This window comes from Pempheris klunzingeri, chromosome 16, assembly GCF_042242105.1.
Source record: "Pempheris klunzingeri isolate RE-2024b chromosome 16, fPemKlu1.hap1, whole genome shotgun sequence".
In the NCBI taxonomy this organism is placed as follows: Eukaryota; Metazoa; Chordata; class Actinopteri; order Acropomatiformes; family Pempheridae; genus Pempheris; species Pempheris klunzingeri.
In genome coordinates this window covers 14,990,350-15,016,668 of record NC_092027.1, presented here as the reverse complement: position 1 = coordinate 15,016,668, position 26,319 = coordinate 14,990,350, and the positions used below count along the sequence as shown (strand labels likewise).

Sequence of the window (26,319 nt, the reverse complement as noted above, 5' to 3'; positions counted from 1 at the left end):
GCAGAAAAGCTGACCAGGATGGAACGGCTGAAGCAGGTAAAGTTAACCTCGCTAATGTTTGACTCTTCGTCTCATGTTTGGCTACGTTTTCATCGTGAAACCACCCTCATTCAGCTAAATGCCAGCGTTACATTATAAAAGACTGCTTAAAATGCCATTAGATATCGTTGTAACGATGACACTCTCCTTCTGTCTAGACAGGTGTGCAATTTTGGTATGGTATGAACATAAAACTTATTTTAAGGAAAAATTAAAGGCATGTGTGTTTATCATAAGTTAAAAAAAAAGAGATAACATTTAAAGTGCTGTAATGAAAAAATAACAGGGAATTTAACTGCATCTTGCACAGCTTTTTATACAAAAAGGCTTGTATAATAATATTAAGAGAGAATAAGGGCTACTTAGTGTAAAGTGTGAATAAAAGTCAAATTAAAATGTCAATGATCTTTTGTAACTGTAACTGTTTTTGTGTGAGCTACAGATGGAGGATGACTCTATCTACAATATGACTGAGAGCAGAGGATACGCAGTTCCACCACCTTTGCCTGTGACTTGCAATGCAGAACCCTCAGAACTGTATCAGGTAAGAATATTAGTCACTGTGTCATATTAGTGCTTTTAGAGACGCCAGCTATTTTTCAGGTTAGACACACTAACCTCTGTGTTACCATACACCATCTTGACATTCAATCTGTTACTTTATCTCAGATTGTCTTGAGGCACAGTCATTACCCACCCATCCTTCAGGACAATTCTTGGACACTAGCAGTTCCTTTTAAAGAGCAGCGTTACCACCGTACACCCAGTGAGTCTATTGGAAACAACTACAGTCCCCGCGCCCAGGGCCTTAAAATTACTAAACTCCAGCAGAGACGACACACTTTCCGGCAATCCTTGCCAAAACCAATTGGACCCTGTATCCTTTCACATTTCTCTCATATCAAACCCTTCTCTGTGTGACTAAGGGATGCTCATTTATCTGAGATTGCAATGTTCTCTGTTTTATAATGGGAACACTTAAAACTGCTCGAAAAAACCTTTCAGAATTAATTTTTGATCTTAATGAGGCTTTTAGCATCTACCCCACCTGGACAGAGACAAGTAATTACACCACGGAGAAGGTAGTTATGCGCTTAATTACATTTCAGTATTACCTAATCTCTTATGTTTCGCATCTTGAGGCACTTGATCTGATTCACTCATGATTTCATAGAGATACATCTTCTCCGGCTCCACTCTCACCTCGGCTAAGGCCTAGGTCAAGAAACTTTCACCCACCCCGCAGCCGACCTCTGAGTCCTAAAGAACAGCTGGACATCATGTACAGCCAAGAGGAGAAAATGAGGGCCCTGCAGACAGAGCCTAATGAGAGAGACCTGGAGGCAAGTATTAGTGAAATCAGTAATAACCATGCCAGTCACTGATTAGCATCCTTTGAGCCTCCTTTTTCTAACACATTGCTAATCTTAACTTGACTCCCACAGAGATATAGGTACTACATCACCACTGGTGTCCCCACGTCTGTGCTCGCCCCTCAGCCACACCAGCAGATGAGGAACATCATGTGCCTTCTGCCTCCCGAAACTGAGAATAGTAGTAAACACCTCCAGATTATGAGAGCAAACACGGAAGAGGAGATCAAAAGAGATTATTACTTCACCCTCAAGAAGAGCATAGGTATAAAACAATACAGTATATGGCAGTATTACTAGATTTTATAGACAGTCAGACTATGATTCTTTCATATATAGAACTATATGGATTCCAAAAGCTAGTCAGTCTAGTTAGTGTCTTTGTTAACTAAATATTTTCTTCTGTAATCAAATGCCTCCCTACCTTGAAAATGACATTCAGTCAATCTGTTCAGTCTATTTAGTCTTCCATGTTCTTCCTTGTTAGTGGACTATATTCTGATGAACCCATCTGAGCGCCAGCGACTGTCCATATGCAGCGTCCCCAAGCCCTTTCCCAGGAGGGTGATCCGTGCGCCAGTGCCCTGGGCAGCTAATTACAGGGAGGCCCACACGTGGCAAAGTCAACATCTGTTTACTGTCAGTCACATTATGGTCCTACTGCAGGACATCTGGCTAAACAGGTAATACAGAAAAGTGCTGTGCCTTCAGTGTGGGTTAGATTTTATTTTATCTCCTCTTATTTATTTATTTCAGCACTTCCAATATTTCTTTCCATATTCTATATACATATTATATCTTTTGAAATATTTTTATGTGCAAACAAATACATTCGATAAAAGATAACATAAAAACTTTTTTCAGCTTCTCATCCTTGAGATTTGTTCGACTGGAGGATCTTTTCTCCACCCGCCTCCCCCTACTGCCATCTGAGTTTGAAGACTTTGTCCAGAAACAGTGCCAAACCACAAGAGATGAACTGATCCAAAAGTGAGTATTACCAGTTTGCCAGACAATCTCAAAACAGCCAGTCTGTCAGTAAGAACACAAGGTGATGTCCAGAGTCATTCATCATTGTTGTGTGTCTTCTCATTGGCTTGTGGGTCTGTAGTATGTACACAACCAAGAGGGCTAATCCTGTTGTAGGTGCAGTCTCATATTTCCACTTTGTCCACTTTGTCACACCCATGTCAGGCTGCCTTTCAGGGGATTGCTTTACACACTGCCTCACTTTAGGATTCCACTGGATCCTTTGTTGTGAGCCCCTTGTATAGCCTGTTAGACCATGTAGCAGCCCCGCAGGATGTCTGGCTGTATGAGTGAAATATGAGCCATTGTAATTTGTAGAAACTAGCTGCTGTTTGTTTATTCTCATGTTCTTAATTTGCACTTGCTCAATATACCATTATTCTGTACTGTCATAGTTTTCCATGCCAGCCATAGGGAGGGCATTCTGCATCTCTATGGGGTTGTGTAAATGTCAATAAGGACCAAGGAAATAAATAAACGATGTAATAACTGCAGTAACCAGTGCAGTCAGCTTCAGGTATTCTATTACCACATATGCTCTTGGAGGAGGATAAGTGTGTTCTGTCCAAGCACACATGTGGATTGGTATTGTGAATTTGAGAGGAAGCAGATATCTTTTAATTTGGCTGTAAACTCAAATTTATCTAAGAATGCACTCATTGTAAAAAGATACTGCTCACTGCACTTTACAATTAACAAAGCCCTCTTGCAACAACCACAATTCATAAAATCTTCATTCATTTTAAGTGAAGAGATAAACAAGACACAAATTGAGCAGCAGACCACAGTCCCTCTGCCTAAGATAAAACAAAAAAATATTCACTGTTTATTTATTTATTGCAAATGATTTATTTCTAAATCTGAGTTTTGTGTTCTGACTGTTTTTTATAAAAACTTTCACAAATTTAAGGGGAAAACATAAAAAAAAAACATTGATTCATTTATGGATTCCTATATCCATGTAACTTGCAACATTAATTATGAATATCTTTTTTATGACATTTCAATTCCTCTTGTGCTTTGATACTAAATGAAAAAAATATAACTGAACTTATCATGAGTATCCTCTCTCAGGTGGCTGCCTCACTGTGCATCCCTCTTTGACAAGTTCGAAGACCTGTGGTTGCCTCTCATACCCAAGAGTGAGCAGGTGGCTCCAGTTGCTGTCCAGGAATTCTTCAGCTGCGTGGCTGCTCTCATGTCACTGCAGCTCAGAAGCTTGGTCGTAGAATCACTACAGGACCTGTTAGATCTCTTCAGTATGCATGAGGTTTGGACAACTTTTTTTGTCCTTCCATTTTTTCTTAACATGTTAAAATGGTCTTTGGAAGTGTGTGAGAGGAGCAACCAAATGTGCTCTTACTTACTATGTTCTGTGTTTTTCAGGTCGGCAATGACTTTGGTGAGGTGTTTGATGAGATGAAGTATGTTCAGTCACCAGTGCTGCTGGTTAAGCTACAAGTGGATGAGCCTCATATTGACTTTAGTCCGAGCTTTCAGGAATGTTGGGAGTTCATCCACAGAGCCTTCATGGAAATCATCAAGAGTGCTGAGAAGCTGCCCAGGGTATGGAATCCCCAAGGCGCTTTTATATTACACAACACACAGTGCTATTTCTGTTTTCATTCAACAAACGTGTATGACCTGTGACTGATTTGCTTTGGTCAGGTGGAATGCAACCTGTTTGACATCAATAACTTGTACCTACGCACCATCAGTCCTGACGAGTCTCTGGTTACAAACCTTATCAACAAAGCCAAGGATGTTTTCCACAAGAACACTGTGGGACCTAAAAAGTACTGACACGTGAACTGAATTTATTTCTTTGAAGTATACTGATGTACCAGCAAGTGTAAAGGAGCTGCTAATACCACATCTCATTCTTCAGGTATTTAAATGTATATCAGAAATACAACAATCTATTGGACCATACAGCAAAGCAGGGGATATCAGCTTTTCTCAAAGAGAAGCACTCATTACAAGGATTTGCCAGGGTAATTCCATTCAATTTTCTATTTAGAATCTATACTGAACAGTTTCTCTTTTCAGTTGGTATTTGCTGTTTACTTGCTTTGCTCCAATGCTTCTCTCCCTTTCTCAATCTTCAGAAAATTGAGAGCATTAATCACTTGTGGAAAGAGATTGCCTCACTGCGCGTAACAGTGCCACTGTCAATGTTTTGTCTGTATGCTGGCGACCTGAATGATGACCTGTGTGACCGTGCTGAGAGACTGAAAGACAAGATCATCATGTTTGAAGTGGAGGAGAACCGAGAGCTTAACAAGAGGTGACGTGAACAGCAGACAGAGCCCAATAGATTCAACATCTAATCAATTGTCTTTGTTTAGTTTCAAAACTAAAAATACTGTGTGAAGAGAGACAATGTCATCCACAATATCTATTGTTCTTTCCCAGGATCTGTCAGAAGTATGAGGAGATTACTGAAACCATCAGAAGCACCCCGGAAACCACAGAGGAGTTGGTGGCTCTCAACCAGTACATTAAAAAGACCAGTGATGTCACCATTCACAAGCTGATAGATGAGATTGATGAAGCAGCATACCGCCTCAGCTTCCTCCTTGACTATGCCACTCTACAGTGTATGAGAAATTTACATACACAAAACACTTTTTAACCTTTTTTCAAGCAAATGCCTTATCCAAATACACCTATGTTGGAATAAAGCAATTATGTCACTCTTTTTTCTTTTTGTCCTCAGCTGATGACATGAGGCTGAACTCCCGTGTTTTCCAGTGGCCCAATCGGATCCTGACTGAGCTTGAGCACAGCAAAACTCACCTTGCTACCATGAGAGAAGAGGCGGAGGACTACCTCCAAACAAGGTCACTGAATTAACCCTTTTCACACTTCTGGCCTCACAGAAGTGACAACCCCCACAGCTGAATGTGGTGTTTGGCTGAAGTCAGTGCTCTCTTGCTCCCCAAACTAACGAAAGTGCCTCCAAAGCCAACAACTGAAATTAAATCTGCTGTATCTCCATTTGACTTCCTCAGAATATTACGCTTTGACCAGAGACTGAATGATGTGGACAAGGAGATTCAGGCCTTTAAGAAGAAGGAATTGATGAACATTGAGGAGATGAAGAACAATGTGAGAAATCTCACTCAAATCACTGCCAACCTGGAGGATGCTCTCACTGAGCTAGAGGTAAGAGGTGCTACACTCTTAAAGTGCAAGACATGGTTTGGATAACACAAATACAGATGCGGATATCATTTTGATTTGAAAGGTTTGACACCCATGCAAATCATAGATTTTACTTTATCCTGAAAGTTGTGTTTCAGATGGTTGCTAGAAAATCTTTACACCACTGTCATTCCTACAGTACATCAACAAAGAGCAGACTTTGCTGGAGAAGGAACAGAGCCAGTTCCCAATGCTCCAAACTCTGATTGCTGACAAACAGCCTTATGAACAGCTCTGGACCACAGCACTTAACTTTCAGAGCATGTCAGAAGAGTGGATGAATGGTAGGTGACTCATATTGGGGAAACTACACCCATTTTTTATTTTTCTCATAGCTATTGTGTGACTGCATTTTAAAAGCACTCAGAAAGTGCAAACAGTATGCACAGTTGTTGACAGCGGTGTCCTTTCTTTATCGCTTAACTCCTAGGTCCTTTCCTACACCTGGATGCTGAAAAAATCTCTGATGAGCTGGACATCATGTGGAGGACCATGCATAAGCTGGTTAAGTCTTTCCCTAATCTTTCCGGGCCTTGTTGTGTGGCCAAAAGCTTCAAAAGCAAGATAGACCAGTTCAAGCAGCACCTACCCATCTTGACGACCATCTGTAACCCTGGCATCAAAGACCGTCACTGGGAGAGGGTCAGCTGAATTCATTTCTTTTGCTTTATTAGATCACTTGACACTGACAGAAATCCAGTGTCAGATTCACTTTGTAAGAACCCAGTGTCCTGTTTCTCCTGTGATCCATGAAGCCGATGTGAATAATTTATGTCTTTCTACAGATTAGCAGCATTGTGGGCTTTGATGTCAAACCAGATGTGAACAGCTCACTGCTGAACATGTTGGATCTGGGGCTTTCCAAGTTCTCTGCTAAGTAAGACACTTAAGACACACTAAAATTACAATATTTTGGAATACATTTAAAGAGCAAAATGAATGTACTCTGTCAAGAGGAAAGCCGTCACTTGTTAGAAAATGTGACCTTGGTTTTATGTTAATCAAACCTTTGCTGAGTTATGGAAATATTCATCATGATCATGACCATGGATTTTTCTTTTTTTAGGTTGGAAGAGATTGGAGCATCAGCCAGTAAGGAGTATTCTCTGGAGAAATCCATGGAGAAGATGAAAAATGAATGGACCGACCTCCAGTTCTCTTTCACTCCATACAGAGATACAGTATGATAACCACATATAACAGTCACATAATTTCACGGCAGAAATACCAGTTGAAATGTTCAAAAATTGTTAAAACAACTTCTTCCAAACATTTTGAATGTTACAATAGTACAAAAAAACTGACATGTTGGTTATGTTGCTGTCACTGTCTACAACTGCCCATGACATTTCTTACAGAGCACTGACGTCGACTTGCATCAAATAAACTTATGTTCTATCACAGGGTACCAATATTGTGTCAGCAGTGGATGACATCCAAGTGCTTCTTGATGACCACATTATTAAGACACAGACCATTCGAGGTTCACCTTTCATTAAGCCAATTGAGACTGAATGTAAGGTAAGACACACTAAAAACAAACACTTCAGTAATGGGATAAACCCTCTGCTGTGTGGGTGAGTTGGTATGAACAGTAGATGTAGCCGTAATGTAAATGCACTTGGCTTTGAGAGGATAACGTTGATGTCTCCTTTCTGTCTTTGCCTGAAGAGTAGCATTTTGTAAACTATACTTTAAAAATGCCACAACTGTGTAATACAACAATGACTTGTTGCTAAAATTGTTATTCTCACCATTACCTTCCTTCCTAGCAATGGGAGGACAAGCTGCTTAGTATGCAGGATATCCTAGACTCAATGTTGAAGTGTCAAGCCACATGGCTCTACCTTGAACCAATCTTCAGCTCTGAGGACATCATTGCTCAGATGCCTGAGGAGGGACGCAAGTTTGCTATTGTGGACAGCTACTGGAAGAACATAATTGCTGAGGCGGTAAGATGCTCTTGACACACAACCTCCTGTTTTAGCTTGTGAAAATTGAACCTCATGCTTCGTTTTGGCTTCTGTGTGATTTCACTGGTTCAGGTTAAGGATACACGTGTGCTGGTGGCTACAGGCCAGCCCAACATGCTGGAACGGCTACAGGAGTCAAATGTGTTTCTAGATGACATCCAAAAAGGCCTCAATACCTACTTGGAGAAGAAGAGGCTCTATTTCCCAAGGTTTTGACTACTAGTGCTAGCCCTCATAGTAGATTATGGATGTGCTTATCTTGACTTAAGTCTGTCACCAAATTACTCTTGAGGGACATAAAAATCTACTCTAGATGGCTTAAAGAACATAATGAGCTCAACAGTGAAATCTACAGTAAATCATAGTGTGTTAGACAGTGGGTAAAAGGCACATGTCAACAGAGAAACAAAGTGTATGTGGATGACCCACCAAGGAGAACACAATAATTTCACCAACTAAAGAGAAAATACAAATGACACAGTCAGCACTTCTATTAACATTCTTTTTAGGGTTTTGTCAAGTGGTTGTTTTGATTTCTGTCTTCTCTTCACCTCTATCATATTTTCAGGTTCTTCTTCCTGTCCAACGACGAGCTGCTGGAGATCCTGTCGCAGACCAAAGACCCACTGTGTGTGCAGCCACACCTGAAGAAATGCTTTGAGGGCATCGCCAAGCTGGAGTTCACTGAGGACATGGCGATCACTGGGATGATTAGCTCTGAGAAGGAGACTGTGCCCTTCACAGAAAAGATTTATCCAGCCCACGCCAAGGTTTAGAACGAATGGTTTTACACATTGTGCCAGCAGTTAATTCATATATTTTTTATATTAAAATGATACATATGTACGTATCATATCTATTTAATGTTGTTATATTTCTGTTTTGCTTACAAATTTTATTTTGTTGGACGTAACATTTGTGGCGTTGATTGATTTTAGGGTATGGTAGAGAAGTGGCTGCTGCAGGTGGAGAACTTAATGCTCAGGAGTGTGCTACATGTCATCCATCAAGGAGTGATTCAGTATTCAGAGGTATGTTAGGATTTAACTTCACTGTTGTATTTGTGAACTTAGATTGACCAACAGTATATAGAGATAGAGATAGAGATAGAGAGATATGTGAGTGAGTGAGTGAGTGAGTGAGTGAGTGAGTGAGTGTGTGTGTGTGTGTGCACGAAACCTGCCACCAGTTATTTAGGCAGTGTAAAAATCTAATCTCCACTCTGCAATACTTTTTTTTTGCTGTAGTTGCCCAGGAAGAAGTGGGTTTTGCAGTGGCCTGGCCAAGTTATCATTTGTGCCTCCTCCATCTTTTGGACAACTGAAGTTTCTGAAGCAATACAGAACAACTCTCTGCCAGTCAGTTTTTAGATCCACCAGTACATCCACTGCTAACTTACACATAGAAAGACAACTTCTAAGCCTCGAAATTACATAATTATCATGCCATAGTCTAACCTGTGGACTGATTTTCCATTTCACCTAAAGGCGTATGTGGAGAAGTGCAACGCCCAAATTGCTGACATTGTGGAGCTGGTGCGTGGGAAGCTGCCAGGAGGGGCAAGGATGACCCTTGGTGCTCTTACTGTTATAGATGTTCATGGTAATATACAACAGCTATTTTAAAGGAATAAATATGCTTGTTTTAATTTAATCTAATTCGCAGAAAATCTCTTGCTTTTTTTCCTCTTCTAGCTCGAGATGTAGTGGCAAAACTGGCAGAGGACCGGATCTCCTCACTGAATGACTTTGCATGGATTTCTCAGCTACGCTACTTCTGGGAGGACGGAGAGGTGATGCTGCGTATGATCACCACCTGCTTGAAATATGGCTATGAATACCTAGGCAATTCTCCCCGTCTTGTCATTACTCCACTTACTGACCGCTGCTACAGGTAACTTACTGTGTATTTGATCCTTTTCCTTGGCTGTGGATATAGAGCTGTAAAATACAATGTCATGGTACAAATTACTGTAGGCTGATTGGAACCTTCAGTGACTCAGTTGTCCAAGAGGGGAAGTTCTTTCATTGTATTATTCAGTCAAATGACTTTGTGCTATGCCAGAACTCTTATGGGAGCTTTGAAGTTGAACTTGGGGGGAGCTCCTGAGGGTCCTGCAGGAACTGGCAAGACTGAGACCACAAAAGATCTGGCAAAAGCTTTGGCCAAACAGGTATACAAAAACGGTTTACAGTAAGACACTGATCAGCATTTTATTTGTTTTTTATTTTCTTAATGCTGACATTAAAGCTGTTATTTGTTTCCAGTGTGTGGTGTTCAACTGCTCTGATGGTCTGGACTACAAGGCCATGAGTAAGTTCTTCAAAGGATTGGCTCAGTCTGGAGCTTGGGCCTGCTTTGACGAGTTCAATCGTATTGAGGTTAGAACAACTATTGTTGTAGTTGTGGAATCTGTGTGTGTGTGTGTGTGTGTGTGTGTGTGTGTCTGTATTAAAACAAATGGCACAAATACCCTATCTGATTTCACTGAATAGTAGCTTAAGATGAATGAATGAATATTCTATTAGTGTTAGATTTTGTATTGATTTGCCATTTTATTGATAATGAAGAATTGAGTTAAGAGTCTTTATGGATTTGGACTCAAGTTTGCACAACAGTGTGTTTACAAAATCTGGTAGCCTCCAACTCAGAGACAAAGCCAAAGTTAGAGCATTTGCAACTCAGCTGGGTGTAAAGAAACTGCTTTTGCTTGTATGGCAAATTGATTGGATTATTTTAAAACACTGACACTTAACAAAGGAAGTAAGTGACAGATTGCAACTCATACAAAACACTGCTGCTAGAGTTTTCTCAAAAACTAAGAAATGGCAGAGTATAACTCCAGTCTTGTTGGCATTGTACTGGCTCTATATGTCTTATAGAGTCAAGTACAAGCTCCTTTTTATATGTCAGAACACCCATCATTTCATATCCTGCATATTAATTTACAAAATTGTTCATTTAGTTATTCATAATGTGCTTGATTGTGTGTGTCGCAGGTCGAGGTGCTCTCTGTGGTGGCTCAGCAGGTCCTCTGCATACAACAGGCCATTGCCAAGAATCTGAAGACCTTCCTGTTTGAGGGGACAGAGCTGTCTCTCAACCCAACATGCTCTGTCTTCATCACAATGAACCCTGGTTACGCTGGCAGGGCCGAGCTCCCTGATAACCTAAAGGTACATCACTGTAGCACTGCAGTATAGTCTTAAACATAAGTTAAGTATACAATGTAAAGCATACTTGAGAGAATAAGATGGATGTATGCCTATCAATCTTGTCTTGCAGGCTCTTTTTCGTACAGTAGCGATGATGGTGCCAGATTATTGTCTCATTGGAGAAATCTCATTATACTCCATGGGCTTCATTGAATCTCGCAGGTATGTGTGAATGATATGCTGGACAAAATAATTTATGTGATAATAATATTTGATAATAATATTTAATAATAATTTAAGTATATTTATCTTTGAGCCTGATTTAGCTCTTAATTAGTTCATTCACCAAGTCTCATACATATCAAATTCTACTTCTGACTGTCAGTCTGGCTCAGAAGATTGTGGCCACCTACCGTTTGTGCTCCGAGCAGCTGTCCTCCCAACACCACTATGACTATGGTATGCGAGCTGTGAAGTCTGTGCTGACTGCAGCAGGGAATCTGAAGCTGAAGTACCCTGAGGAGAATGAGAGTGTACTATTGCTTAGGGCGCTGATGGATGTCAACATGGCCAAGTTTCTAGCACAGGATGTGCCGCTGTTTCAGGTGACACATTTTGCATCAAATTCAGCTGCAGCAAGTGTTTGTTTTTCTATGTATGCATCAGTTGGAAACTAGTTATTCAGTTCTATTCTCCTGGGGCTGCCCACAGGGTATCATCTCTGATTTATTCCCTGGTGTGGTCCTTCCAAAACCAGACTATGATCTCCTCCTCAAGGCTCTTAATGACAACATTGCTAAGCTGAACCTCCAGCCTGTCCCATGGTTCATTGGCAAAATTATCCAGGTACCAAGCAGGAGTACTACTTTGTAATTCTACTGTTGTGAGTTGTTTGGGTAGTTTTTATTCTTGAACCACATAAATGTACTCAGAATTTGTGATTGCGTACAGGTGTATGAGATGATGTTGGTACGGCATGGTTTCATGATAGTAGGAGACCCTCTCGGTGGCAAGACTTCAGCATATAAAGTGCTTGCCGCTGCCCTTGGGGACCTTTATAAAGGTAGGTATTTTAATTGATATTTGTCTTTTAGTTGCCATTATGTTTTTTAATCATGAATGGGCCTCTATCAAGCCATTATTCACAATAGTTTATTCTCTCTCATTCCAATTTTTTTAGCCAATCTGATGGAAGAGTTTGCAGTAAATTATTGCATCATCAATCCTAAGGCCATCACCATGGGTCAGTTGTATGGCTCCTTCGATCCAGTTAGCCATGAGTGGTCTGATGGTGTGCTGGCCACCTCCTTCAGGGATCAGGCTATCTCCACCTCAGAAAATCGACAGTGGATCATCTTTGATGGGCCCATTGATGCTGTCTGGATTGAGAACATGAATACTGTGCTGGATGACAACAAGAAGGTATTTTGCCATTTTGATGCCTACTTCACTGTAGTGTTCTTCTTCTTCTTACTGTTGTCAAAGAGTTTTCTGGGTTGTTCAATGCTGATAGCAATTAGTTAGTCAATTGGTTGTAATACAATGTTTTTTACCTCTTCTCATGAAATGATTGTGACAATGTGATTTATTCTTGATAAATAAAGTGTATATCTTCTCAACTTTATTGATCAAACTCTTCCAAACATATCACAGTGAAACTTAAACCACAATTAACCTTCACGAATTGTGTATTCAGGCTTTAACGAAATTGGGGGTATTGAACAATTATTCCAACTTTATAGGCAACAGTGTATAAGAAACTTCTATTCACTCTGTTGTCTGTTAGCTTTGTCTTATGAGTGGTGAGATCATCCAGATGAGTTCTAAGATGAGTCTGATCTTTGAGCCTGCTGACCTGGAGCAAGCCTCTCCTGCTACCGTCAGTAGGTAAGCAACACAGACAGAAGCTGCAACAGCAACTGTGGTGTGTGTACGCACACACACACACACACACACACACACATATATATAAAACACATGTTTTATACTTTAAAAAAACATTTCTAAAAGTCTTTGTTAAAGTGTTTTAATGTAACCATCTGTCTGAAGGTGTGGTATGATCTACATGGAACCGCAGCAGCTGGGTTGGTCTCCTCTCAGAGATTCCTACATGAATACGCTGCCTGAAAGCCTGAGCCCTGAACATAGAGAACTGGTGAGACTGCAAACATGCATGTCATAAATGGCTCATCGATGGATTTTCACGTTTTGACATGTAAGATGTCATATGAATGACCTTATATCTGCTTCTTTGATCTCTTGTCCCACAGATAGTGGACCTGTTTGATTGGTTAGTTCAGCCCTGTCTGGACTTTATAGACAAGGAGTGTCGCTTTGTGGTTCAAACTTCTCCCATTCACTTGGCCTACAGTCTAATGAAGCTGTACACCTGTCTTATGGGTTAGTAAGGATGACATTTAACTTATAGTTTATACAAAACTTTTCGTCTCACTGTGTGTGTTAACATTCCTGTCTACACCCAGATGAAATCTCTGCATCAGGAGCCGATGGCACACAGATGTCCAGCCAGCAGATAACCATGTGGCTGCAAGCTCTGTTCCTATTTGCAGTTGTGTGGACCCTCGGTGGGACGATCACTGGGGACAGTCGTAAAAAGTTTGATGCCTTCTACCGTAATCTGATCATGGGCATGGATGATGAGCACCCTCGACCTAAGAGTATCAAACTAAAAAAAAACAACATCTTCCCGGAAAGAGGTCACACATTTTCAACAAAAATTGTGTAAATAGTTTGTAGTAATTCAAAATTTCTCTTTTTAACATTAGTAATGCATGATCTTCACTTATTGTTTTGCAGGCACGGTCTATGACTACTACTTTCATAAGGATGGACAAGGAAAGTGGAATGCTTGGACTGATTCAATCACAAATGAAGAAAATGTAATTCCTGCTGGAGCCAATGTGAGTGACATTATGCCACAGAAGTTATTGCTGACAAAGATGTCCTCTGGATGCCTATGCTTGCTTACTCTCTGCTTATCCTCACCAGGTATCAGACCTCATCATCCCAACCATGGAGACAGCACGTCAGCTTTTTTTCCTGCGTACCTACCTGGCACATGAAATACCCATGCTGTTTGTCGGGCCCACTGGCACTGGCAAATCTGTCATCAACAAAAGCTTCTTGGTTACACTGCCTAAAGAGCAGTACACGCCAAACTGTATTAACTTCTCAGCCCGCACCTCAGCCAACCAGACCCAAGACATCATCATGGCCAAGCTGGACCGAAGAAGGAAGGGCGTGTTTGGGCCTCCTATGGGAAAGAAGTGTGTCGTCTATGTTGGTAATGATGGACACACATACAGTATAAACCCACACTGTTGGGTTAGCGTGATGAAGGTGTTAGGGTGTCACATATTAAAAAGAGCTTAATAGTCACTGATTGTTACTGTTATCTCTATTACATAGATGATCTGAACATGCCAGCTAAGGAAATCTATGGAGCCCAACCTCCAATTGAGCTCTTAAGGCAGTGGATTGACCATCATCACTGGTATGACAAGAAGGACACCTCCAGACTAAACATAGTGGATGTGCTGTTTCTGTCTGCAATGGGGCCTCCTGGTGGTGGGAAAAATGACATTACAGGTATTGTTGAAATAATTATTATTTTAATATTGGTAATTTAATCAAAGAAAGCAGCAGTGATGAGGCTTACTGCAATTAACATAATTTTTGAATTGCTAGGCCGCTTCACCCGCCACTTGAACGTCGTCTCAATCGATTCCTTTGATGATGAAACACTGACGAAGATATTCAGCTCCATCACTGACTGGCACTTCAGCAAAGGCTTTGATGCGTCTTTCTACAGGTAATTTGTCAAATATGTTTTATCATGTCATACAGTGGTAGAATTATATAAATTATCTTTGTCAGTTAGACGTACTGTATTTTTGTCTTGTGTCCAAGGCTGGGCAAGATTATGGTCCAGGCCACAATGGCAGTTTATAAGGATGCCATGGACAGCTTCCTCCCCACCCCATCTAAGTCCCACTACATCTTCAACCTGCGAGACTTTGCTCGAGTGATATGTGGTGTGCTCCTGGCTCCACATACACACATGCAGGTAGATTAGAGACAATAGTGAAATGCTTAAATTGATTGTTCTGAATTACTGTATCTCTTCCTCATGTATGTGTGCCGTTTTTGACAGGATGGAGACAAACTGATCCGCCTGTGGATCCATGAGGTCTACCGTGTTTTCTATGATCGACTCATTGACAATGAAGACAAGGAGACATTCTTTGGCATTGTAAAAGAGAGGACCTCAAACTTCTTTAAACAGAGTGTGGAAAAGGTACATGTTTGATAAGTGCACACACACACACACACAAGAATCATTTCACAAAAAGATAAAACATGTTATCTCACAAATTATGAGCAAATGTGACTGACATTTTGTGGATAAGAGGCCCTTTGCAAAAAGATGAGTTAAACAGATTTGTGTTAAAGTCAGTTTAAAGGGTTTCTGCATTCATGTGCTAGTGGGAAAGTATAGATCATAAGATTTCCAAGTCAGCTAGTACTAAACAGCACTGTAGTTTGATTTTTTGATTTTTTTAGAAATCAGGCCCTAAACATAAACAATAAACAAAGAGAAGCTGTTGCTTTGTTTAGTGTGGTGCAGTCTATGTCTAGATTTAAAACAGTTGCTTCTGTATTTAAGTCTAAATGTCTCCTATTGCTGTGTAGCTCCTGAGCCATCTCAGTCCTGATGGCAAGGTGACAGACGAGAGCATCCGTAGCTTGTTCTTCGGTGACTATGCCAAGCCTGATTCCGATGTTAAGGCCTACGATGAAATCACAGACTTGTGCGCCTTACAAGAAGTGATGGAGTTCTACCTGGATGAGTACAACAACTGCAGCAAGGCACCCATGTCCCTTGTAATGTTCAAGTTTGCCATAGAGCACATTTCCCGTATCTGCCGCGTGCTAAAGCAAGACAATGGCCACCTTCTACTTGTCGGCATTGGAGGTTCAGGGCGTCAGAGCACCACTAAGCTGGGCACCTTCATCAATGATTACGTCCTGTTTCAGATTGAGTTGACCAAGAACTACAGCATGTCAGAGTGGCGTGATGACCTGAAGCGGATAATGCTCAAAGCAGGCATCGAGGGAAAGAGCTTGGTGTTCCTGTTCAATGACAGTCAAATTAAGGATGAAGCCATGTTAGAAGACATCAACATGCTGCTCAACACTGGTGATGTGCCAAACATCTTTGCTGCAGATGAACGTGCTGACATTATAGAGAAAGTGCAGGGAATCGCCCGGATGGAGGGCAAAAAGATTGATGCCACTCCACTCTCAATGTACAAATTCTTTATAGACCGTGTGAAAACCAATCTTCACATTGTGCTAGGTAGGCACCTTTATGTGTCTTTATCTTTTGTTAATTGATTTTTTTGTAAGTAGTTGTAACTGAGAAATGTTGTATTCGACAGCCATGAGTCCTATCGGTGATGCATTTAGGAACCGCCTTAGGATGTTCCCCTCCCTTATCAACTGCTGCACCATTGACTGGTTCCATGCATGGCCAAAAGATGCTCTGGAGATGGTGGCCCACAAGTTCCTAGAGGATGTGGAAATGGACAGTGACATCAGACTGGCGTAAGGACATAAAAAGAATGCAAAAAATAGTTCTTGTTCCAGCTGCTGAACAGTGGCATGGACTTAATTTACAGCTATCAACTTTGTTTTTGTGTATTTCTGTGATCAGGGTGGTGGAGATGTGTAAGACCTTCCAGACAAGCGTCGGAAACATGTCGCAAAGGTACTTCTCCAGGCTGAGGAGACACAACTATGTCACGCCTACGTCCTATCTTGAACTCATCCTCACCTTCAAGACTCTGCTCAATGTCAAGAGGAATGAAGTGGATAGTGCGAGGAACCGCTATATCATTGGTCTCCAGAAACTGGAGTTTGCTGCCTCTCAGGTGACCTGTCAAGTAATACTGCCATGATTGTTTCCTTATATTGAGACATCATCATCCAAGTATATGTCCACAGGTGTCAGTGATGCAGGAGGAGCTGACAGCCTTGCAGCCAGAGCTCATCCAGACCTCAGCTGAAACAGATAAGATGATGGTTAAGATAGAGGGGGAAACGGTCGAGGTGGATGCTAAGAAAGAACTTGTGTCTGCTGATGAGAAAGTGGCTAATGAAGCAGCAGCAGCAGCCCAAGCTATTAAGGTATGCATGTGTTTTAGGAGCAAAGACCAACATTTTGTTAGTGCAAAAATGTTTTCAAATTTTTTGATTAAACATACAGTATCTGCAGTATCTGTCTGCGTTTGGTTTACATCAGATACTGATTGATGTGTACTGGTTGTCTTTCAGGATGAGTGTGAGGGAGACTTAGCAGAAGCAATGCCTGCACTGGAGGCTGCTCTATCAGCTTTGGATACCCTAAAACCTGCAGACATTACAGTTGTTAAGTCTATGCAGAACCCGCCAGGTCTAGTTAAACTAGTCATGGAGTCCATCTGTATCATGAAGGGCATCAAACCTGAGAGAAAACCTGATCCTAGTGGCTCAGGTAAGATCATAGCTATGAAAGAGTGCTTTCTATATGGCGTTATTCTCACAGACAAACATTTATATTGTATTTTGAAATATACAAATATTCAGATCAGTATAAATTATTTCAAATCAATATGTTGCAGGTAAGATGGTTGAGGACTTCTGGGGTCCCTCCAAGAAGCTCCTTGGAGACCTGAAGTTTTTGGAAAGCCTCAAAGCCTATGACAAAGACAACATTCCTGCCCCATACATCAAGAAAATCAGAGATAAATTCATCGACAACTCCGAGTTCCAGCCCTCTGTTATTAAAAATGTCTCCTCAGCTTGTGAGGGTCTCTGTAAATGGGTGCGAGCGATGGAAGTGTATGAGCGTGTGGCCAAAGTGGTAGCCCCCAAGAAGGAGAGACTAAAGTTGGCTGAGGAGGAGCTGGCTGTACAGATGGAAATGTTGAATGTGAAACGAGCTGAGCTGAAAAAAGTTGAGGACAGACTGCAGAGCCTGAATGATGACTTGGATGCCATGATTAACAAGAAGAAAGAATTGGAGGACAACATTGAATTGTGTTCTCAGAAGCTAATCAGAGCAGAGAAGCTGATAGGCGGACTGGGCGGGGAGAAGGACAGGTGGACTGAGGCTGCAAGGCAGCTATTGATTAGGTATATCAAAAAACACATATAATGTATATTAATCTTCACTAGCAAAGATGTGTGATGTGGTCTGCCTGCTTAATATTAATCCAATTTATACTATATTTCCCTTCTGCAGATACACCAACCTGACAGGTGACATACTCCTGTCTTCAGGTACTGTGTCTTACCTTGGGGCATTTACAGTAGACTACCGTATAGAGTGCCAGGAGCAGTGGCATATCCTGTGCCAGGAGAAGAAAATCCCCTGCTCTGAGGACTTCACCCTCAGCAACACTCTGGGTAACCAAGTAGCCATCAGGGCATGGCAGATAGCGGGACTGCCAGTGGACTCCTTCTCCACAGACAATGGTATCATAGTGTTTAACTCCCGTCGCTGGCCCCTAATGATTGACCCTCAAGGTCAAGCCAACAAGTGGATCAAGAACATGGAGAAGGCTAATAAACTTGCTGTCATCAAACTGTCTGATGGAAACTATGTAAGAATCTTGGAGAATTGCATCCAGTTTGGAACACCAGTTCTTTTGGAGAACGTTGGGGAGGAACTTGACCCGGTACTTGAAGCTGTGCTGCTGAAGCAGACCTTCAAACAGCAGGGTGTCGAATACATGAAAATAGGAGAGAATATTGTGGAATATTCTAAAGACTTTTTGTTCTATATGACCACCGGACTGAGGAACCCTCACTACCTCCCAGAGGTGGCTGTCAAAGTCTGTCTGCTGAACTTTATGATCACGCCACAAGGCCTACAGGACCAGCTTTTAGGGCTTGTAGCAGCCAAAGAGAAACCTGAGCTGGAAGAGAAGAAGAACCAGCTCATTCTGGAGAGCGCTGCCAACAACAAGCAGCTGAAGGAAATTGAGGATAAAATCTTACAAGTGCTCTCTTCCTCTGAGGGGAACATCCTGGAGGACGAGACTGCAATTAAGATCTTGTCATCCTCCAAAATCCTCTCTGAGGAGATCTCGGAGAAGCAAAAAATTGCCAGTGTCACAGAGAAAGAGATTGATGACACTCGCATGGGTTACCGCCCCGTGGCTGAGCACTCCTCCATTTTATTTTTCTGCATCTCAGAGTTGGCAAACATCGAACCCATGTATCAGTACTCACTGACCTGGTTCATCAACCTCTACCTGTATTCCATCGCCCAGAGCTTGAAGAGCGATGATGTGGCTGAAAGGATCAACAACATCATTGAGCACTTTACACTTAGCATCTACAATAATGTGTGCCGCTCGCTTTTTGAAAAGGATAAGCTGCTTTTCTCACTGCTGCTCACAGTCGGCATCATGCAGGGTAAGGACCAGGTTGACGACCAAGTCTGGCGCTTCCTTCTAACAGGTGGCATTGCTCTGGATAACCCTTACCCGAACCCTGCTCTAGAGTGGCTCTCTGACAAATCTTGGTCTGAAATCGTCAGGGCGTCCAAACTTCCGAATCTGGATGGTTTCTTTGAACATGTCCAAGACAACATCCCCAAATGGAAGAAGCTCTATGATTCAGGAAAGCCTCATAAGGACCAGTTACCTGACCAGTGGAGTGAGTTGGTGGGGATGGACAGAATGGTAGTAATCAGGTGCTTCAGGCCAGATAAACTGGTTCCAGCAGTGCAGGAGTTCATAGTGGATAACATGGGACAGGCTTACATTGAACCACCCACCTTTGACCTGGCAGGGAGTTACAAAGACTCCAACTGCTGCTCTCCTCTCATCTTTGTGTTGTCCCCAGGATCAGATCCAACTGCAGGTGATTAATTGAATACTTGTGACTTCTCTATATTTTAACCCCACATCATCTAGTCGAACTGTAATACATAATTAAATCCAGAAGGAAATTTGCTTAAACTGCTTTTATTTTTGGATGCCAGAAGTCTTTGTAGATATTTTATTGCATTGTTTTTTCAGGTCTGCTGAAGTTTGCTGATGACCTAGAAATGGGGGGCAGTAAGACCCAAACCATTTCTCTCGGACAGGGACAAGGACCTATAGCAGCGCAAATGATTGACAAAGCCATCAAAGAGGGCACCTGGGTGGTACTGCAGAACTGCCACCTGGCCACCAGCTGGATGCCCGCTCTGGAGAGGATCTGCGAGGAAACCATTAACCCGGAGAGCACACACCCCAACTTTAGGTAACAGATTCTACACGGTGAGTTTAACAGAAACATGCTCTTGCACGAAGAAAATGATAAAGGCAAGTGTCTTTTCTTCTCTCCAGGTTGTGGTTAACCAGTTACCCGTCCGACAAATTCCCAGTCAGTATCCTGCAGAATGGGCTTAAGATGACCAATGAGCCTCCTAAAGGAATAAGAGCCAACCTTTTGCGCTCCTACCTGAGTCACCCCATCTCTGACCCTGCCTTCTTTGACAGCTCCAAGAAACAGGTCATTTGGCAGAAGCTCCTATTTGGTCTCACCTTCTTCCATGCTCTAGTACAGGAAAGGAGAAACTTTGGACCTCTGGGTGAGGAATATAAACTGTAGTTCTTATCTGCTGTTTGATCCGTATGTGATTAAATGTCTTTTTTGTTTTTTAACCGTGGATCATTTTAATATGCAGTAAACATTTCATAAACATTTTTGTTAATTTTACTATTATTCTGCAATTGTATGTAAAAAAAAAAAAAAAAATCCTGTAGCGGATGTTTGCCCATTTTCTCTCAGGATGGAATATTCCCTATGAGTTTAATGAGTCTGACCTGAGGATCAGCATGAGGCAGATCCAGATGTTCCTGGATGAGTATGATGAGGTTCCACTTGAGGCCCTTGCATACCTTACAGGTGAGAATTTCATTGTGGTGAGTAAACAGGGCGGATGTACCCTAAACCATAGGGCAGTTTTTCTTTGTTATCAAAAGTCACTGTCTCCTTCTCTCTTTGCATGTATGAAAATCTGTATGTACGGTAATGTCTCAAACCTGACAAAACCTCTCAATAAGTATCACAATAATGATGTCTTCTGTTCTCAGGTGAGTGCAACTATGGTGGCAGGGTGACAGATGACAAAGACAGGCGCCTGCTGCTGTCGCTTCTGTCCATTTTCTACAGTTGGGAGCTGATAGAGCTGGACTGCTACCACCTGTGTGAGGGAGATGTGTATTATGTCCCAGCTCATGGCCCCTATCAGGTACTGTCATAAATCTAATCAATTTAGTGTAACAGTGTAAGACTGCCATATCCATCATTATCACTCATCACATAAAGCAGCTGTCTTGTCCTGAGGGGCACAGTGTTGAAGATCAAGTAATCCTTTAATTTGACAAAGAAAGTCATTTTAATAATTTTCTTTATTCCAGACATACGTCAGCTACATTCGCAGTTTTCCAATTTGTGCCGATCCGTGTGTGTTCGGACTTCACAGCAACGCTGACATCACAAAGGATAATCAGGAGACCAATCAGCTCCTGGATGGGGTGCTGCTGACTCTGCCCAGGCAGGCAGGAGGAGGGAACAAGTCTCCTCAGGTTTGTCCTGCCTGTTGTCTGGAGCACTCATTTTACACTTTTGGCATGTAATTATTTCACTGAGGAATGTGGAATAAGTGTTAGACTTATATCCAGGTTTTCTGTTTGTGTTGTAGGAAGTTGTAGACGAGCTCGCGGAGGACATCCTGTCTAAACTGCCAGCCGACTTTAACATACAAATGGTGATAGACAAATACCCAGTTATGTATGAGGAGTCTATGAATACTGTTTTGAGACAGGAAGTCATACGCTTTAACAGGTAACAACTTGTTCTGCTCTGCATTTAAAAATCATTGTTGAAGAATACATACTTTAATTGCCAATAACTCATGTTCATTGACCATTTTGTGCTGGACACTAATGAAATCCTTCACAACTCATACTTAATCACATTCGTCTCCCCTCTTCACAGGCTCACTCAAGTGGTGCGCATCAGCTTGGTAAACATCCGCAAAGCTTTGAAGGGCCAGATCGTCATGTCTGCTGAACTTGAGAATGTCTTCAACAGTATGCTGGTGGGCAAGGTGCCCGCTATGTGGGCAGCCAAGTCTTACCCCTCTCTCAAACCAATGGGGAGCTACATGACTGATCTCTTAGCCAGGCTGCAGTTCCTGCAAGTAAGAATTATGATTAATACGGGCCGCACAGATCATGGCGGTAATATATTTGGCAAGATGAATGAAGCACATACAAAGTAGCTTGAATCACATAGCGTATATTTACAGTTTTGTCTGAAGTTTGGGGAATTGTTTGAATATTTACAGTGAATTGAATTAAAATTACCCCCAGTGTGTATTAGCAAAAAACAAATCTGTTTGTAATAAAGCAACACTGATTGTGTAGAGAACAGATTATTTAAACGCACTAATACCTATGCAAATTCATGGTTGTCTGTCTTGACAGGACTGGATAGATAACGGCCCACCCACAGTCTTCTGGCTCTCTGGCTTCTACTTTACCCAGTCATTTCTTACTGGAGTGGCTCAGAACTTTGCCAGGAAGTACACCATACCCATCGACTACATTGGCTTTGAATTTGAGGCACGCATAGCTAACCTTAATTACATTAAATACTCAATAACATTAGGGACATATCGGGTAGATGTTCATGCTCTGACTTGTGTTCCAGGTGACAAAAGAGGAGACCCACATGGAGGAGAAGCCAGAGGATGGGGCCTATGTTAGGGGGCTTTTCATGGAGGGGGCACGCTGGGACAGAGAGAACATGGTCATTGGAGAGTCCCTCCCTAAAATCCTCTTTGACTCTTTGCCCATCATCAAGCTCAAACCAGGAGAAATGGCCAAGTTTAAACATGAAAACATCTACGTCTGTCCTGTTTACAAAACAAGCGCCCGCAGAGGGACCTTGTCCACTACTGGCCACTCCACCAACTACGTCCTGTCCATCGAGCTACCCTCCGACAAGCCACAGAAGCACTGGGTTAATCGCGGGGTGGCATGCCTCTGCCAGCTGGATGACTAAGAACCAGCATCAAGTGGTTTTAATGTTTTCAATCATTAAAACCTATAAATGCCAAAAAAAGTGCTTGTGTTTGTATGCCAAAGTAACACATTTGTACCATTTTGGCAACCATGACACAATCAAAACATGTTTCTTTCATAGTGGATGACAATGAAATCTTATGGTGCTGTAATATTTTGTCTTTAAGACGACACAATTGCAGCATATTTAGTTTGATTTATTGGGAATGGAACTTTATTTGTTGCTTTTGGGTTTTTTTTCTTTAACTCCCACCTTGCATTTAGAATGTATTTAATTTCATAAATTTACTTTTACATTTATTGTCAGAAGAGTTATTGTCATTATATGTTATATTGATGCTTGGACACTGGCCAACGCTAGTGTCCACTAGTGTTAAAAAAAAAAACAATGGGTTTCACACTAATTCTAGTCAGAGGGAATAACAAGAGTCAGAGCTGGTTTTTGCACCTTGATGCACTTTACTGTATAAGTATATTTTCTTTATTCTTATTTCAGAGTGAGTGGCAGGTTATTACAAAGATTTATTACTCGATAATAAAGGCAACACAATGCTGAAACAACTGGTTCATATCAATATTTATAGTGATCTCTTAAAAGCATCTGCAGTGCGTGCTGACGTCAAACACTAGATGGCAGCAAAAGCAAACCAGTGCTCTCATCCAGCAACCACAATGACTAATGTCTGAGCTCACTACATCTTCAGTCTCTGTACAGTTTCTACATAAGTAACATTAATATATGTATTCGTATATATTCGTGCAGCTAAACAGTGTGCCACCAAGATAAAGTATGGTTTATGGGAAATGTGGTCAACGGTACTACTAAAGTATCTTAGTTGAGACAAAGGGGTTGCCAGGGGCTGTGAGGATGAGATGCCAAATACCTGCCTCACCGTTACTGACTGAGGTCTGGCCGGGAGTGTGGCAACGATTTCCTGTCCCGACAAGCAGATTCATGACTTGATTATAAAATGCTGTGATTCAGTACAGGATTGATGCTGTTCTCTGCATACAGGCCATTAGTTGTACCGCGGGATGCCACAAATCACGACTGAGCCTTTTCATCATGGACCTCATTCAGACCAACTTTTGTTAAAAGGAAGGTGTTTGCAGTAAAATCCTAGTAAAATAGTTAGGGCTCATGCTGTTTTTATGTGAGCACGTCTTGATGTTCTCTGTAGTCAGCATTTGTAGGTTCAGACATAATTCATCTGACATCTGAATTCAGCTGCACCATCAATACCCTGGATTATAGGGCAAAAAATACTGCAACATTAAATATGTATATGTTATAAAATGGAGCTGGTGGAGGATCCTGTGACAGATGCATCCTGACATGAGTGGTGATATTATGTTCAGTGATGGTGGGATTCACACATATATCTCCACCTGTATCTAAGGGGCCCTCAACAGCCCTCAACCTTGGAGTTGAGTCAGACTCCAGCTAAAGTTTAGTCCTGTTCTCAGAAAATGAAGAAGAGTCAGAGAGATTTGGGGAATACAAGGAACCTGGCTTTGAGTTATTCCTCTATCTAGTCCCTTCAGGCCTTCTTAGGCTAATGTGTGATTGTCCTCCAAAAAGCCCCCCGGAAAACTAAGTAATTTACCTCCAATGAAAATGATCAAACTGAACTGTGAATGCCAAAACACAGACATCTCTCCCAACACTTTATGAGAGTGTGACATCCCCATTTACTCAGTATTGCCCTCCAAAAATTTGACTCGTTTTTTGAGCAAGGACACTCAGATGCGCAGCTTTTATTGCAGCCATTACTTTATGCTAATGCTGAGCTGATAATGAAATGGAGGAACCTCCTGTCTTTCCAGATAAGGTTCCCCTAAATGATTAACTCTATGATACTGTGTTTTATTATGGGGGAATTACGCTGAAAATGGAGCAAAACTTGCATGAATCACAGAGCACATTGGTTTTGTGTCAGTGAACACTGCGCTGACCTTGATTTGTGTAAGTATTGGTATAACTGTGTGTCAACAAGCAAAATCATTTCAGCTATTCAGAGCATGCTGTTTGTCTTACAGAGTCACCGAAACACTGCAGCTCAGGGAGTATGGACACCAGTCTACCTACAGGACCTGGACTCACCTTTCTTTTTGGATACCAGTTCCAGTGTTAATGCCTCAGGTAAAAAAAAAAAAAAGGGACTCATTCATTTTATTTGGCATTTACCCTTGAGAAGGCATCTTGGCATCCATCCCTGAGCGATGAATCACAAAAACATGCCCCTGAACCCTTGAGTAAAATCCATGACCTTGATTTCAATTAAATTTTAGAAAGGCAGTTGATGGTGCGTTCTGCTGTGTGTTTGTGAGGCAGCGTCTCAGAAGTGCACACGAGAAAAGAATATTAATTTGGGTGAAAGTCTACACTGCAAAAATACCCTGACAACATCTTATTTTCTCAAGACACAACTATGATTTCTACATATCCCATTCATCAAATCTGTCAGTGCACAATAACATGTTGTCAACAGTGTAGGCCAGTACCTGTGGTACAGTATTTTGTCCAATGATGCAGTTTGAATGTAAAATATAATCAACTAATGCACAATTACATTCAGCCTGCATAGTGTTAAACACTTTTTAATGAGGCACTGTTTATACAAAGGTTTTCTAGGTTTTAGCTAATGGCTTTATAAATTAATAAATAATTAAAAAATTGATTTATTAATGCTTAATAAGTAATAAGAGTTTTAACCATCAAACATGGACAATGTTTATATCATTAATACAGAGTTTTAATCACCAAATTATGTCAGTAATAAAAGATTTCAATCATCAAGCTTGTAGTTAAGAATAACAATATGTAAATAATAAAGAACTTTGGGTGTGAGGTTTGCATTTATGAATGTTAATAAGCCACCGATGAAGGTTTATCATGAACTCTGCAACTGAGTGTTAAAAAGTTTTAAAGTGTTAAAGCCGTTTGCAGCTTTTTCTTGATCAAATGGTCGAACTGGTCAAATGGAGATTTACCAACCTGGCAACCGAGAAGCTGCTCCTATTAATGGATAACAACTGTTCCATGAATCATTAGAAACTGATTTATTGAAGCATTAATAGAAAGCAGCACTAGAACCCCCCCCCCCAAAGCAGCTCGGTGACAGCTGATGACTTTATTAGCCTGCTGCTGCACATTATAAACCCGGCGGCTGCTGATGATGACTGGAGAGAGGCAGAGAGGGGAGGAAATAATCACCATCATGGTGTGCATAGTTGAGTGGCACAGTGTGAAGAGGCTCCGGATGTGTAAACGGCAGTAGGCAGGCTCCGTAGCATCTACATTTCCTGGACGCAAGCGCACATAAAGCTGTCGCGGAGGTGTGATGAGTGTTGGTGGCGGAGGGCTGGGAGGTGTGTCGGTCACTGCTGT

The 26,319-nt window shown here is 41.6% G+C and overlaps 1 protein-coding gene across 1 annotated transcript; it reads left to right on the top strand.

Annotated features, from left to right (window-relative positions):
* Positions 1-18: 18 nt before the first annotated feature.
* Positions 19-22,908, top strand: dnah3 (dynein axonemal heavy chain 3). Its single transcript, XM_070846184.1, has 62 exons — positions 19-36; positions 482-583; positions 709-916; positions 1,076-1,121; positions 1,253-1,382; positions 1,485-1,677; positions 1,900-2,095; positions 2,277-2,402; positions 3,516-3,711; positions 3,828-4,007; positions 4,110-4,237; positions 4,330-4,435; positions 4,550-4,728; positions 4,857-5,041; positions 5,161-5,284; positions 5,456-5,609; positions 5,788-5,932; positions 6,079-6,290; positions 6,434-6,525; positions 6,715-6,829; positions 7,053-7,169; positions 7,421-7,600; positions 7,694-7,830; positions 8,190-8,391; positions 8,560-8,652; positions 8,869-8,979; positions 9,109-9,223; positions 9,316-9,514; positions 9,686-9,794; positions 9,889-10,002; positions 10,621-10,797; positions 10,907-10,998; positions 11,162-11,381; positions 11,488-11,622; positions 11,728-11,839; positions 11,957-12,198; positions 12,563-12,663; positions 12,826-12,931; positions 13,047-13,176; positions 13,260-13,493; positions 13,594-13,697; positions 13,786-14,080; positions 14,206-14,385; positions 14,485-14,608; positions 14,707-14,863; positions 14,951-15,094; positions 15,490-16,156; positions 16,239-16,404; positions 16,514-16,730; positions 16,804-16,986; positions 17,134-17,332; positions 17,460-17,973; positions 18,083-19,710; positions 19,869-20,094; positions 20,181-20,425; positions 20,626-20,742; positions 20,931-21,088; positions 21,258-21,425; positions 21,542-21,684; positions 21,838-22,042; positions 22,329-22,466; positions 22,555-22,908. Exons 1-62 carry the CDS (start codon positions 19-21, stop codon positions 22,906-22,908), a joined length of 12,093 nt encoding a protein of 4,030 aa, XP_070702285.1.
* The last annotated feature ends 3,411 nt before the right edge of the window (positions 22,909-26,319 follow it).

What these genes read in the sequence shown, in the direction of transcription:
- dnah3 (XM_070846184.1), top strand. An exon ending in GCCAAAACCAATTGGACCCT is followed by an intron (nt 917 to 1,075) that starts GTATCCTTTCAC and finishes TGAGGCTTTTAG; the next exon opens with CATCTACCCCACCTGGACAG. An exon ending in CACCCTCAAGAAGAGCATAG is followed by an intron (nt 1,678 to 1,899) that starts GTATAAAACAAT and finishes CTTCCTTGTTAG; the next exon opens with TGGACTATATTCTGATGAAC.